This window comes from Anopheles merus, chromosome 2L (genome assembly GCF_017562075.2).
Source record: "Anopheles merus strain MAF chromosome 2L, AmerM5.1, whole genome shotgun sequence".
In the NCBI taxonomy this organism is placed as follows: Eukaryota; Metazoa; Arthropoda; class Insecta; order Diptera; family Culicidae; genus Anopheles; species Anopheles merus.
In genome coordinates, this window is record NC_054083.1 from 43,398,360 (window position 1) to 43,410,149 (window position 11,790).

At 49.7% G+C, this 11,790-nt stretch overlaps 4 protein-coding genes across 12 annotated transcripts in view; 2 read left to right on the forward strand and 2 right to left on the reverse strand.

Moving 5' to 3' along the window:
- LOC121594675 (formin-binding protein 1-like) overlaps positions 1 to 8,088 on the reverse strand; it is a 68,425-nt gene extending 60,337 nt beyond the window's left edge. For 3 of the 7 annotated variants that reach the window (XM_041918227.1, XM_041918226.1, XM_041918223.1), the window contains exons 1-2: positions 7,919 to 8,083; positions 5,543 to 6,421 (exon numbers count right to left, since the gene is read on the reverse strand). In XM_041918227.1, coding sequence (XP_041774161.1) covers positions 5,543 to 5,593 — 51 coding nt within the window. In that variant the 5' untranslated portion in view covers positions 5,594 to 6,421; positions 7,919 to 8,083. Of the gene's footprint in view, positions 1 to 5,542; positions 6,422 to 7,918 lie in introns of all 7 variants that reach the window. The other 4 variants (XM_041918228.1, XM_041918225.1, XM_041918229.1 and 1 more) reach the window with 3 other exon arrangements.
- LOC121594678 (chitin-binding lectin 1-like) lies at positions 397 to 1,792 on the forward strand. Its single transcript, XM_041918234.1, has one exon. It carries the CDS (start codon positions 495 to 497, stop codon positions 1,548 to 1,550), a length of 1,056 nt encoding a protein of 351 aa, XP_041774168.1. The 5' UTR covers positions 397 to 494; the 3' UTR covers positions 1,551 to 1,792.
- Positions 8,089 to 8,525: 437 nt separating the features above from the next.
- Positions 8,526 to 10,019, forward strand: LOC121594858 (methyltransferase-like protein). 2 transcript variants are annotated; one of them, XM_041918599.1, is made up of 3 exons: positions 8,526 to 8,753; positions 9,013 to 9,585; positions 9,647 to 10,019. In XM_041918599.1, the coding sequence occupies exons 1-3, from the start codon at positions 8,635 to 8,637 to the stop codon at positions 9,963 to 9,965; spliced, it is 1,011 nt and encodes a 336-aa protein (XP_041774533.1). In that variant the 5' UTR covers positions 8,526 to 8,634; the 3' UTR covers positions 9,966 to 10,019. The 2 variants fall into 2 exon arrangements, with proteins under 2 accessions (XP_041774533.1, XP_041774532.1); XM_041918598.1 differs by having other exon boundaries at positions 8,636 to 8,928.
- A 56-nt stretch (positions 10,020 to 10,075) lies between these two features.
- On the reverse strand, positions 10,076 to 11,781 carry LOC121594859 (phosphoglycolate phosphatase 2-like). 2 transcript variants are annotated; one of them, XM_041918601.1, is made up of 4 exons: positions 11,529 to 11,781; positions 11,000 to 11,452; positions 10,550 to 10,926; positions 10,076 to 10,299 (listed from the first exon to the last, which is right to left on the reverse strand). In XM_041918601.1, the coding sequence occupies exons 2-4, from the start codon at positions 11,399 to 11,401 to the stop codon at positions 10,116 to 10,118; spliced, it is 963 nt and encodes a 320-aa protein (XP_041774535.1). In that variant the 5' UTR covers positions 11,402 to 11,452; positions 11,529 to 11,781; the 3' UTR covers positions 10,076 to 10,115. The 2 variants fall into 2 exon arrangements, with proteins under 2 accessions (XP_041774535.1, XP_041774534.1); XM_041918600.1 differs by having other exon boundaries at positions 11,000 to 11,780.
- Between the last annotated feature and the right edge of the window lie 9 nt (positions 11,782 to 11,790).

Consider the following 11,790-nt stretch of genomic DNA (forward strand, 5'->3'; position numbering starts at 1 on the left):
CAACCCGTACAAGTTCCGGCTAGATTGATTGAAGGTCCAAGAGCTCCAAAGCGAGCACCAAAGATACATTGGACATGATAATGCTGTTATCGATTCCGTAAGTTGGAAGTTCCTAGTCGGACCACACACGTTTACTACTATCACAGAGCAAGGTACAATGTACGATAGCGATCTTTGGTAGTTTGATTTGATAGCCGGGAGCATCGTACGAAGGCACAGCACAGCTCTCCGGAGGTTTCAATTTTGCAAAAAAGAATAATCAACCACCTTATCAGCGGAGAGGTTCTGGTGAAGATGTCCAAAATGTCCCCCCCCCCCCCCCGTAAATTGTCCAATGCTTGGAATAGAAATTGCGACCCCTCATTGAAGAATCGGGTTGTATAAAAGACCTTACCAGGGTGACAGTAAGGCATCAGTTTTTCGTCGACCAGTGTACGACGACCTAGCAGAACAGACTTCTAGCGTGGAAATCGATCCAACCCAGCTGCTCACCAATGAGAAGTTTACTCGTGTTGGCTGTCCTCGTGACGGCCTCCCAGGCGTACTCGGTGTTCCAGAACCCACCGTGCTCGGGCACCACGCCCTGCCTGATCAACTGCGTGCAGAACTCGCGCTGCCCGATCTACAACCCGGCCAAGCCGGTCCTGCTTCCGGGCCCGACCTGCGACCGTTTCTACAAGTGCGAGAGTGGCCGCGCCTGCGAGACCCTCTGCCCGGGCGGTACCCACTTCAATGCCCGCGAGCAGGCGTGCGACTGGCCGCACCGTGCCTGTTGCGACCCGAACATTGAGTGCCGTCCGGATCCGTGCGGACCCAGCGGTGACTGCGGAGGCGGTGACAGTCCGATCGTTCCAGCACCCCCACCACCTCCACCACCACCACCACCACCGGCGCAGCCCCCGTGCAGCGGTGGAGGCATCTGTGCCATCAACTGCCCCGTAGACAACCGTTGCCCGATGTTCGACGGCTTGAAGCCGACGCTCCTGCCCGGACCGACCTGTGGCGTGTACGCCAAGTGTATCGCTGGACGCGCCTGCCCGATGCAGTGCCCCGCTGGACTGCACTTCAACGCCGCCAAGCAGATCTGCGACTGGCCGTTCCAGGCTTGCTGCGATCCGAGCGTGGAATGCCGCCCGGACCCATGCGGACCCAGCGGTGACTGCGGAGGCGGTGGCGGTCCGATCTATCCACCACCCCCACCACCTCCACCACCGCCACCACCACCACAGCCCCCGTGCAGCGGTGGAGGCATCTGCGCCAACAACTGCCCCGTAGACAACCGTTGCCCGATGTTCGACGGCTCGAAGCCGACGCTCCTGCCCGGACCGACCTGTGGCGTGTACGCCAAGTGTATCGCTGGACGTGCCTGCCCGATGCAGTGCCCCGCTGGACTGCACTTCAACGCCGCCAAGCAGATCTGCGACTGGCCGTTCCAGGCTTGCTGCGATCCGAGCGTGCAGTGTCGCCCCGACCCATGCCCGCCGGGTGCATTCGGCTGTGGCCAGAACAACCAGAACAACCACTTCAACAACAACTGGATGTGGGGTTAAGCGCAATGCAGCAGCCTGCAGGAGGAGCTCGGAACGCCGCCACCGATCTTGGAGATCATCAGCAGCAGCAACAACAACAACAACCACTGGGCTTCCGGCTCCGCCTGCAAATCCATCACGCTAGATGCTAGGTAAGAGTTTGCAATAGCCTTTAAACTTGATGGCATTATCAGACGAAGGTGGCTATTCCTAACACACAAAGAACACGAGCCCCGAGAATATACGAGCACTTCTAACAATTACAGCAGCAGTATGTGCTTGTTGACGCGTTTTCCAACGAAAGAAACCAACCTGAAGCTGTCCAGAATTTAGTAGAGCGCGCAACTTGTTCAAAAGAGCCGCCAACGACAATGTTTTGAAGATTCGGTCGAAGATCTTCGCTTCGATACGTACAAAATGTGGGACATATTGCGTCTGCTATGGTGTACATTTGGCGGAACAGATAAGATACACCATTGCTACCAGGCAATTCTAACTTAAAGAGATACCATTATCTGGTGATAGCTGATAGGTGAGTATTGCATACAAAACTTTGAGCAAGCAAATCAGAACTGTTCAAAATCTCACATCCTAAAAACCTGCAACCAGCATTTACGCCATTTAGCTCACCCATATATAAAGTCAGCCACGAATACAGTGGACATTCGCTGCATATACTTTCTATCGTTCAAAAGTGTTTCGGGATGATAAACTAGGGTGAACGTATTATTTGGACCGCGGCCAACATTAGTCAACATTTCAAGAGATTGACCTCAATGCTTAAAAATAGACAAACAATCGACCGGCCAGCCAGACCAACCCACATGCAGAGCCCTGCTTCTTATCACAATCAAGCTTTATCTCATTCTCCATTCATCTTTTTACATTCCTATTGGGTGGGTCCACAAGTTTTTATCTTCGCCCAGTTATCGTCTCGGGTTTGGGCGTGTGTGTAGAAGCAGGACTTTTGGAAAGATAAGAATTTCTTTTGTGCATTGATTTGTGGTGCGATAGTGAAGGTTGGTTGTGCAAACTCGTGCACAGAGATAACGTTGAAGAATTAACAGGAAACACACGCGCAATATTGGGAAAGTACAAGATACACCAACTTTATAGCTTTTGAGTCCCAAAGTCTATAGATGAGTGATGTCTTGGAATTGGAGAAATCAGGATTTTGATGTGTTGGGAAATCTGAACAAGATATCGTAGAGATGTATCTTTTGGAGGTGATGGTATGACATATACATCTCAGAATTACTGAAGATCATACAACAAGGAATATGATTGATGTTTAAGTTGGAGAAGTCAGTCTAGGTTAAGGTACCGGAATGTTTCACTGGAATGAGTGTCTTGAACTTCTAGGAACGACCTACCGCAGAACCGTATCATATTTTCAAAATATTCCGAACACATTCTGCGCTTTAGGACCTGGAGGACTTGGGACCCGTTAACTTCTACAGTATCTCCTCAAAGTCATTAAAGATTCTATGAACGTATTGCAAGGAGTATACCTCACTTCCTATCGCTCTACACTTCCCTGTCAAAGAACTCAACAAAAGCTCCCAAAAAACACCAACGGATATTAAAAATTACCCCAAAACTATAGAACAATTACAAGATCCCGCACACGCTACAGACACGCGTCACTAACGTCGCTAATAACAACCGCTACTACCTTCGGGCCTACTACCATTTGTCAGCCGACGAACGAAACCCAGGTTTGCCCCATAATGATGTCAATCCAGCGCAGCGCGCCCTCCAGAGCAAGGCCTACTACTCTGTCGCATGTTTGCGCTTACGGGGAAGCCACTCCAGTTTCGCGTCATGCAGCGGCCGGAATCAATGCATTACAGTTACGAGCCCGTGTGTGCCCACCCGACCCGCCGGATGGAAAGGTCGTCAGCAGGAGTAGCAGCAGCAAAAACAAAACCCCCAAACGAGGGGCGCGAAGCTAACTAAAGCGAGAAGCAAAGAAGTTCACAGTTCTCGTGTTCACCCGTTTTGTGTGTGTGTGTGTGTGCCCCCGAAACGGTTCAGGTCGGGTAACTTCCGGTCTGTTGGCAGAGTTTGTTTGCATTAGACAGAACGAAAGGGAGAAAGAGAAGAAAAAAAAAACGGAGAGTTGGTTTCGATTTCATATTATCGTGCCGTTGCCCATTATGATGGAAAAGAACTCGCAGAGCACTAACTTCATTGGTGAATGACCCGCGGGGTTCGTAGCATGTTTTTCCTCGCCATCCTTTATGCTTCCGTCGCTTTTGTAGGATTGTAGTATGTCACCAGCCGCCTACACAACGTGCACACAAGTCCAGTTGGTAATGGACATGGAGGGGAGAGAGACGAGAGAATTGTCGCATAATAAGCACACAAACACACAGCAAACGTCCGGAACTGTGCATGGAAAGGTTTCACTACACTTTGTTTACCACCACCTCCCTTCACTGCCTGGCGCATTCGAGCATTTCTTCTTCCCATTCCGCCAAACCAATAAATTCCGAACCCACACAACACCAAGCATACCCCCCTCCCCATTCCGTTGCGACTTCAATATATGTTTATTTATTGTTTTGCTAAAGAAAAGCCGAGCCCACAGGTTTAAGGTAAGTACCACCACCAACATTATTGCGCCCGTGGGTTTTTGCGCGTAGTTGTCTGTGGTGCGCAAGATGAAGCGATTTACACAAGCAGCCAAGCGCCAGCGAATGGACACGTTGGCAGAAAGGAACTATTAAACAAGTTCTTCACCGCCCCTGCCCGCGTTGCCCCTTACATGCCTTTGGAGTGGGTTTCTTTCGAGAAGGTTGCGATTCCGCACCGGCACACCTTGCACTCCTCCGTGTTTAGACGGGGATGCTGCGCTAAAAACAACTTAGTGTGCGTGTGGTAGTGATGGTGATGGCCGTTGACAACACACTATCGCTCCTCCCAGATGCAACCAAAGTGTCTCTGTGTGTGTGTGTGTGTGAATTGCCGCAGAACGCCAGAGCATAACGCGCGCTGCTGCTGCGCTGCAAACTCGCAAAACGGCGAATAGACTTGTGTGTGAACCTGTCACGGGTGTATGTGTGTTTGGGGCTCGACGGACAAAAGCCGCAACCTTTTTTTTTTTTTTGTTTCCATGTGAGTTTGTGTGTCGCAAGTGCACCAACCAACCTTCCGCACCGGGTAGGTACGCCGCCGTCCGCCCGGAATCAGGTTATTACAGGTGCGCTTGTGGCAAACGAAAAAGCCCATGCGGCCGTTGGGACGTATTTGCATTCCATTCCCTTCGTGGCTGCTATGTTTTGTTGTTGTTGTTGTTGTTGTGCTCGTTTTATGCTTAGTATGAGACAGAAAGAGATAGCAAGCGATACACACACACAAGCACAAAAACATATTTTGTGTCTAAAACAGGAACATTTGAGGGCAAGAAGTAACATACGGGCGATGGATGCTTCGGTTCATAATGTGTTTAAAAGGTGTTTTTTTTTGTTAATTCTACCAGCCAGCAAAGGTTTGACAGGTCGACGGGTGGAACTGGATTCCACTGCACGATGCACCGCGCGCGCGTGTGTGTGTGTGTGTGGCGGGTTGCAATTTGCGTCGCAATCGACGGTGTTAGTCACTGTTGCAGATGCGTATCAGGGGAAGATTGCGCATGGAGCACAGTGTGAAGTGGTGGTTTGATTTATTCGCAAAACTGTCTTGCTGTCTCGCGTTGCTTGCCAGGGCAGGGAATCGCAATAGCAGAAGTATATGGTGGAACGAATCTTTTTGCCCTCGATGGGGTGTGATAACGTCTGTCGAACGTCAAGGTCATGTATAATTAAGTGGGCAAGAAATAATTAAATCAAGCCTATTTAGTTACAAATATCAACTTGTTGTTCTCCAAAAACAATTTTATCTAGCTATGCTCTATCGGTACAATTGCTAGTTACATCAAGAAGATGATTTTAGAAACTTTAGTTTAGACTTTAAAAAGAAAAATTAAACTTTGATTATGGAAGTAATATTGTAGTAAAGCCGCAACTTACCCATAACTCCTTGCCCCACGTCGTGCTGTTGTCGATCTCCTGTGCAGCCATGTTTGCTACGATTGTGGACGCTTTTCCCCGGTGCTTCGCTTGGGTACGGTGTGGTACTACTACTGTTCACGGCTAAACTAACCCCGCGCCTCGGTTAGTCGATTATTACAAACAGATGCCAAACGCTTCTTCCCTGCTGCTGATTCAAAACGTATTCCGTGTTCGCGGCGGTCTTTCCACCGTCCGTTGGCTGTAAGTCGTTGCGCACCCGCAGGAAAAAGGGAGAAACTGTACGCGCTCGGTATGTTTGTTTTACTTTCGGACCGCAGCTCACTAAAAAATTACACTCCCCTTTGCTTGACGACGATACCGGTGTTCACCACCTATAGTGATCACCATAGCAACTGCCCCCAAAATCACGACACGGCACACTAGTTGCACATGAATTTCGGAAAAAAAAACACTTCCCACAACAATCATGAACTACAACATTGGGCGAAACAGAACACCCTCCCTCCCGCACGGAAGGCTTCCTTCCTGCTTTTCCTTTAGCAAACCCTCATACACAACAAACCCGCTCGCACAAAAAAGCATACACACAAACACACGACGTACCACTTGAGCTCTTTTTTCTTCGTCAACTTCAAAAGCTTTCTTATCAGACGCACTTCTCAATATTCACACCAGCATTTGGGGACAAAGCGCACACACAATGTCGCGCACACCGCCAAAAGCATGCACACAGCGGCACACGCACGTACACAGAGACACAGACACACACTCACACGGTACTGCTGCCGGAGCAACCGGAAAAAAGGGAGCAAAGGCACCCTACGATAAGGTTTGTATGTATGGATGGTGGTGATGTGTTGCCGTCTATCGGTGGAGCTGCAAAAGGGAAAAAGGAAATTTAAAAACATTTACCGTGTGTGTGTGTGTGTGTGTGTGTGTGGTGTGTGTGTGTGTGTGTGTGTGTGTGTGTGTGTGTGTGTGTGTGTGTGTGTGTGTGTGTGTGTGTGTGTAAACACAGCCACAAACTTGTGGTAATTTCCTCGTTCCACAGAAGAAATAAAACAAAAACCGGTCACAGCTAATGATAAGATATCCACTTGTCGTTTGTTGGATGGTAAGTTAATTTACCAAAACGTTTAGTAGCAGTTACACAGTTGTGGTGAGCATTGGAAAAGGCATTTCACACCGTTGCCATAGTAACGACTTTTCTAGAACGAAGGCGCGCCGCGCACACAGTGACACTGCTTTGAACCGTTTTCGCTCTGAACACAGGGAACAGGTTTACAGACAAAACTGCTTCTGACACACAATACGGCATAACCTTAGATCCTGGCATATTATTGTCTACAATTTGTTCTTTGAAATATTCTTCAAAGCATCCACAAAAATATATCATTACTATGAATGTTGTACTGGCGAGGTTGTATATGTGTATGTGCGTTTAATTAAACGATTCGTCCTTCTCAAAACACACACCCACACATACACGAGCGACAACGCTCACCTACTCCCACCTTCTCCTTCACTCCCTGCACACAGCGCAGGGTACACGTTTACACGTTTTGCCTTTACGTTTCTTCACGAGGTTCACGTGTCCTTGCGGAATGCAGCTGGCACGTCTCTGCACTTGCACTATTTCTTTATCACTGAAGCTAGTAAGATACTGCAGCGAAACGAAGAAACACTCTCAGCCATTTCCTTCCGCTGATTCACAACTGCACTGTGCGCAGAATTCCAGCAGCGGATGATTCATCTCGCGCCCGTATCGCGGGGACAAATCGAACAAGTGGTGAGCAACCGTGTTTACACGGGGCCCCGAGATACACACCGCCCAAGTCAAAACGTTGCAATCGTGATCGGGAGGGGCGAAAACAACGGTCCAACACAAAATGTTGCTTGATAACAAGTCGCCCTTACGCGGCGACGCGCGGACCCCGTGGAGAAGGAGCAGGGGTGGTGGTAAGCTAGCGACACTAGACACTTTACGCACACAGCAGCACCCGCGGACACACCCGTGTTGCCGTAAGCCCGTCAGCATCGGAACCACACGTTTGACATCGTTGATAAATTGTTGATAAAAGTGTGCGAAACAGCGTTGTTAAAGCAGAATAATTAGTTCTACAAACAGCCAATAAAACATAAAAATACCACACACACGCGCACACACAACGGCACACGCCGTGTAAGGTTAAGAGGCAACGAAGCGAAGTGTCTTCTTTCTACACTTTTTCTTCTACCCAGCACAACACAGCACCACAATGAGAAAGGCTTCACAGCTTGTTCCTGACCCACACAGCTGCAGCGAATGGAATTTTCCACCTCGAAAACAATACACACACTCCAATTTGAATCACCACTGTGTGTAGGATTTACCTGCAGTTAATCCCTTTTACCGAAGCAAATTGCAAGGCTTTTAGCTCAAAAACTCGAGAGCACGGACGACGCACATCCACACAGCTTAAGGTTCGCGAAGTTTTTGAAAAAGGCGTCTGAAACTGTGTGCGTGCTACTGTGCTTCTGGGCAAGCTGCGCTCACACCGAGCAGCGCGTCTAAATCCATCGGCTAGAAAGAGCAGGGGACTGCAGCCATCGGATGATTTGTCGTCTCTCTTTTGCTGCTGTGAGTGGTCTCCCTTCACCCCCGCGGATTACCTAAAGCCCTGTGGGACGGAAGGAGATCGAATGAGCGGTGTAGAGAGCGAGACAGGAATAACGGTTGCGAGAGTGTGTGCGTGTCAACCGTTCGTGTTCGAAAATGCACAGTGGTTGCTCTGTGCACAGTGTCGATTAAAATTATAATATTTTTTTTAGTTTTAGTTGTTGTTGTTTATGTTAAAAACATTAAGAATGAGTTTTAAATCAACAGAAAAATAGTTGAACTATATTTTATGTCTTTTTGCATTTATTTCATGCTATTTTGGTAAATTCTAATTGAAGTCTCAAACTATATGTTATCAACACAAAATGACAGCACAACCGTAGATAATGGCAGTTGCAACATAAACAAAACGTGTGTAAATAACGAAACTCACCGCTAAAGTCCATTTTTGCAATATTTTAAGCCGATAGAATCCCTCCCTGTTCTTCCGATGACCGAAACCACGGAAGAACCAATTGCCACGGAACAATTGGAGCAGCCTAGCGTACGGCCACAGTTTGGCAACCGGTTCCTGTCCGCCGGCGACGATGTTTTCCAGCACAACGCTTGGTAGGCTATTGCTCTCCTCCGTCACTCTAGCTCGGCACCGTGCTCCCTGTGCGGTGCAGCGCGCCGGAAGCCGTCACTACTGCGACTACGAATACACGCGGTACCGCAAAAAGCCCGCCGGCGGGGGGACGCGTTTCCTGCGCGATCCTGCACAGGTGTACCGCTTCAACACGTGGTTCGTTACGCGGGTGAAGTTGATCGAAGGGAGTTGCTACGTCGTCGTCTAACACAGGAATCCTTTTCCCTTTCTTTCTCACAGGGATAACGTGCAGTGGGACGAGGAGCAAGAAAATGCTGCCCTGGAAGGGGTGAAGAAAAACTCATCCGTCAAGCTGTCCGACGCGGAGGTGACACGGCTGGAGACGGAAGCCGATCAGAACTGGGACCGTTTCTATGGCATCCATCAGAACCGGTTCTTCAAGGATCGTCACTGGCTGTTTACGGAGTTTCCCGAGCTGGCGCCAGCGAAGGGACCGAAGACCGTCCCGGAGCGTGTTCTGCCCGACGGGGAACCCGTTAAAAGGGCGGAGGAAGTGTCGCCGGAGAGTGATGGGCAGCAAAGGAGGAGAACGATATTTGAGATCGGATGTGGTGTGGGGAACACTGTCTTTCCCATCCTAAAGTACAGCGATGAGAAGAATTTGATGATCTACGCGAGCGACTTCTCACGGCAAGCGATCGACATCATGAGCCAGAGCCCGGAGTATGATACGAACCGGTGCAAAGCGTTTGTGCTGGATGCGACGGCCGACCGGTGGGATGTGCCGTTCGCGGAGAACAGTATCGACATCGTGGTGCTAATATTCGTACTATCCGCCATCGATCCGGAACGGTAAGAGGGAAGCGCGGCAACGATCTTTCTTGTTTCTGAACCACTTTTTCTCCTCTTGCAGCATGCAGCACGTGGTGAATCAAATCGCTCGCTACCTCAAACCAGGCGGACTGGTAATGCTGCGCGACTACGGTCGCTACGATCTCGCCCAGCTACGGTTCAAGCCTGGCAAATGCCTGAAGGACAACTTTTACGTCCGCGGCGACGGTACGCTGGTATACTTTTTCACCCAGGAAGATCTGCGCACACTGTTCACGAGCGCCGGATTAGTCGAGGAGCAGAACATCGTCGACCGCCGGCTGCAGGTGAACCGGGGCAAGATGGTCAAAATGTACCGCGTGTGGGTGCAGGTCAAATTCCGCAAACCAACCGGCAACTAAGATAACGCAATTTGCCTGTCTGTTCTCTTCTGTTTTTATTGGTGGGTTTGTTTAAAAGTTAAATACAGCTTAGGATTTACACACAAAACAATGACGATATAGCATAACATGTGATTTGCCCGATAGAATGGGTCAAAGACCGCTCGCCTTCTATTCCTCGACGTGCATGGTTTCATTGTACAGCTCGATAAAGTCGGCAAAGCTGTCGGCGTAATAGTTGGGCAGCTGGTTCGGATCGGTTTGGGCGTGCAGGGCGTCCTTCGGTGTGCCACCGCTCAGCATGAGCAGCTTCTGGAAGCCGCACTCTGTCCCGAAACCCATGTCCTGTGGCATCCTGCAAATCAACGGCAAGGCAAAAATAAGGTAAGTTAAAGCGTCTCCCTTTTTTACGATGTACGTGGCGTGAGTGGCTCCGCTTATCAATCTCTCGCCGATGACACGAGCCACACTCCCGGAAATTAAACGTTTGTCTTAAGCGAGACGCCGTTATCAGTGATTGATCATGCGATGCGCAGTGCGGGTGGCTGGGTCGGTTATCAAGCCAGACAGCGTAATTAAGAGCGCCACGAGGTGCAAATACTTACATATCACCAACAAACAGGACGCGCTTCGGTTCGGTAATTTGGAACTGCTCGAGCACTACCTGCGCCAGCGCCTTGCCCGGTTTGCCCAGGATGAGTGCCTTCCGGCCGGTAGTGCGCTCGAGTATGTCGATAAAGTAGCCCGGCCCTATCACGTCCATGCTGGAATCGAGCGGTATGATGTAGTCGGTCGCGCCGGCAATGAACACACAGTTAGGATCCCGCTCCAGGTAGCACTTTGCCTTCATCAGGTGCTGTAGCGACAGGTTGACGTCGATATCGATCACCACGGCACCGACCTTCGGGCCGTGCTGCTCAAAGTAATCGCTGTACACGCGCACCTGATTTGCCTCGCGGCTATCCGGGAACCGTTCCTTGGGCTAAACGTGGGGGGGGGGGCAGACAAACGATTAATACGAGTGGGAGAGCTTTTTGCATTCCTTTTCCACTTACCCCGTCCAGCACTTTGAAGCCGGCCTTGCGCAGATAGTCCTTAAACACTTCCGTCCCGATGCAGTAGACCGCGTCGCGCATCCGGATCGACTTCAGATAGTGCACCGTCGTCAACGCCGGATGGACGATCTCCTCCTCCAGTGCGTCGATGCCGAGCGAGTGGAACTTCTTCTGGTACTCCTCCATCGTGCGCATACCGTTGTTGGAGATGAAGGCCAGCTTCTTGCCGTCGGTCCGCAGCAGCTGCAGCGCTTTGTCCACGCCCGGAATGGGGCCGGTAAAGTTCCACAGCACTCCGTCACAGTCGGACATGAGCGTATCGAAGGAGTGGAGGAACAGGCGCCGTTCCGCTTTCGACAGGTCGAGGATGTGTTTCATCTCTTTCTTAGCTTGTTCCGCCATTCTGTGGTAAGGTGGATGTGTAGGCTTCCGAATGGATCGAAGGTACCAATGCTGCAAGGAAAGAACAGCCGATCCAGATTCAATCTAGTGTGCTTTGGACAATGTGTCACTGTATTAGTTTGCGTACTTTATACACTCAACAATCGGCTTCGTTCTCCTTTCTTCAATTTCTAAATTAATAAATAGTTAAAACAATAAAATAAGCACAGCTTGTGGAAGTGGTCAGAGAAAACGAAAATGAATTTTAAGCAGTAACAGGATTCTGTACAAAATGGCTTCTCGGGCAGGTAACCTGTGTAGTCTTTCATGCGGATCATTCAGATACGTGTGAGTGTGTCTCTGTGTAGATTAGATCTAGATAAGTTTCTGTGGGAAATTTTAGTTCATCG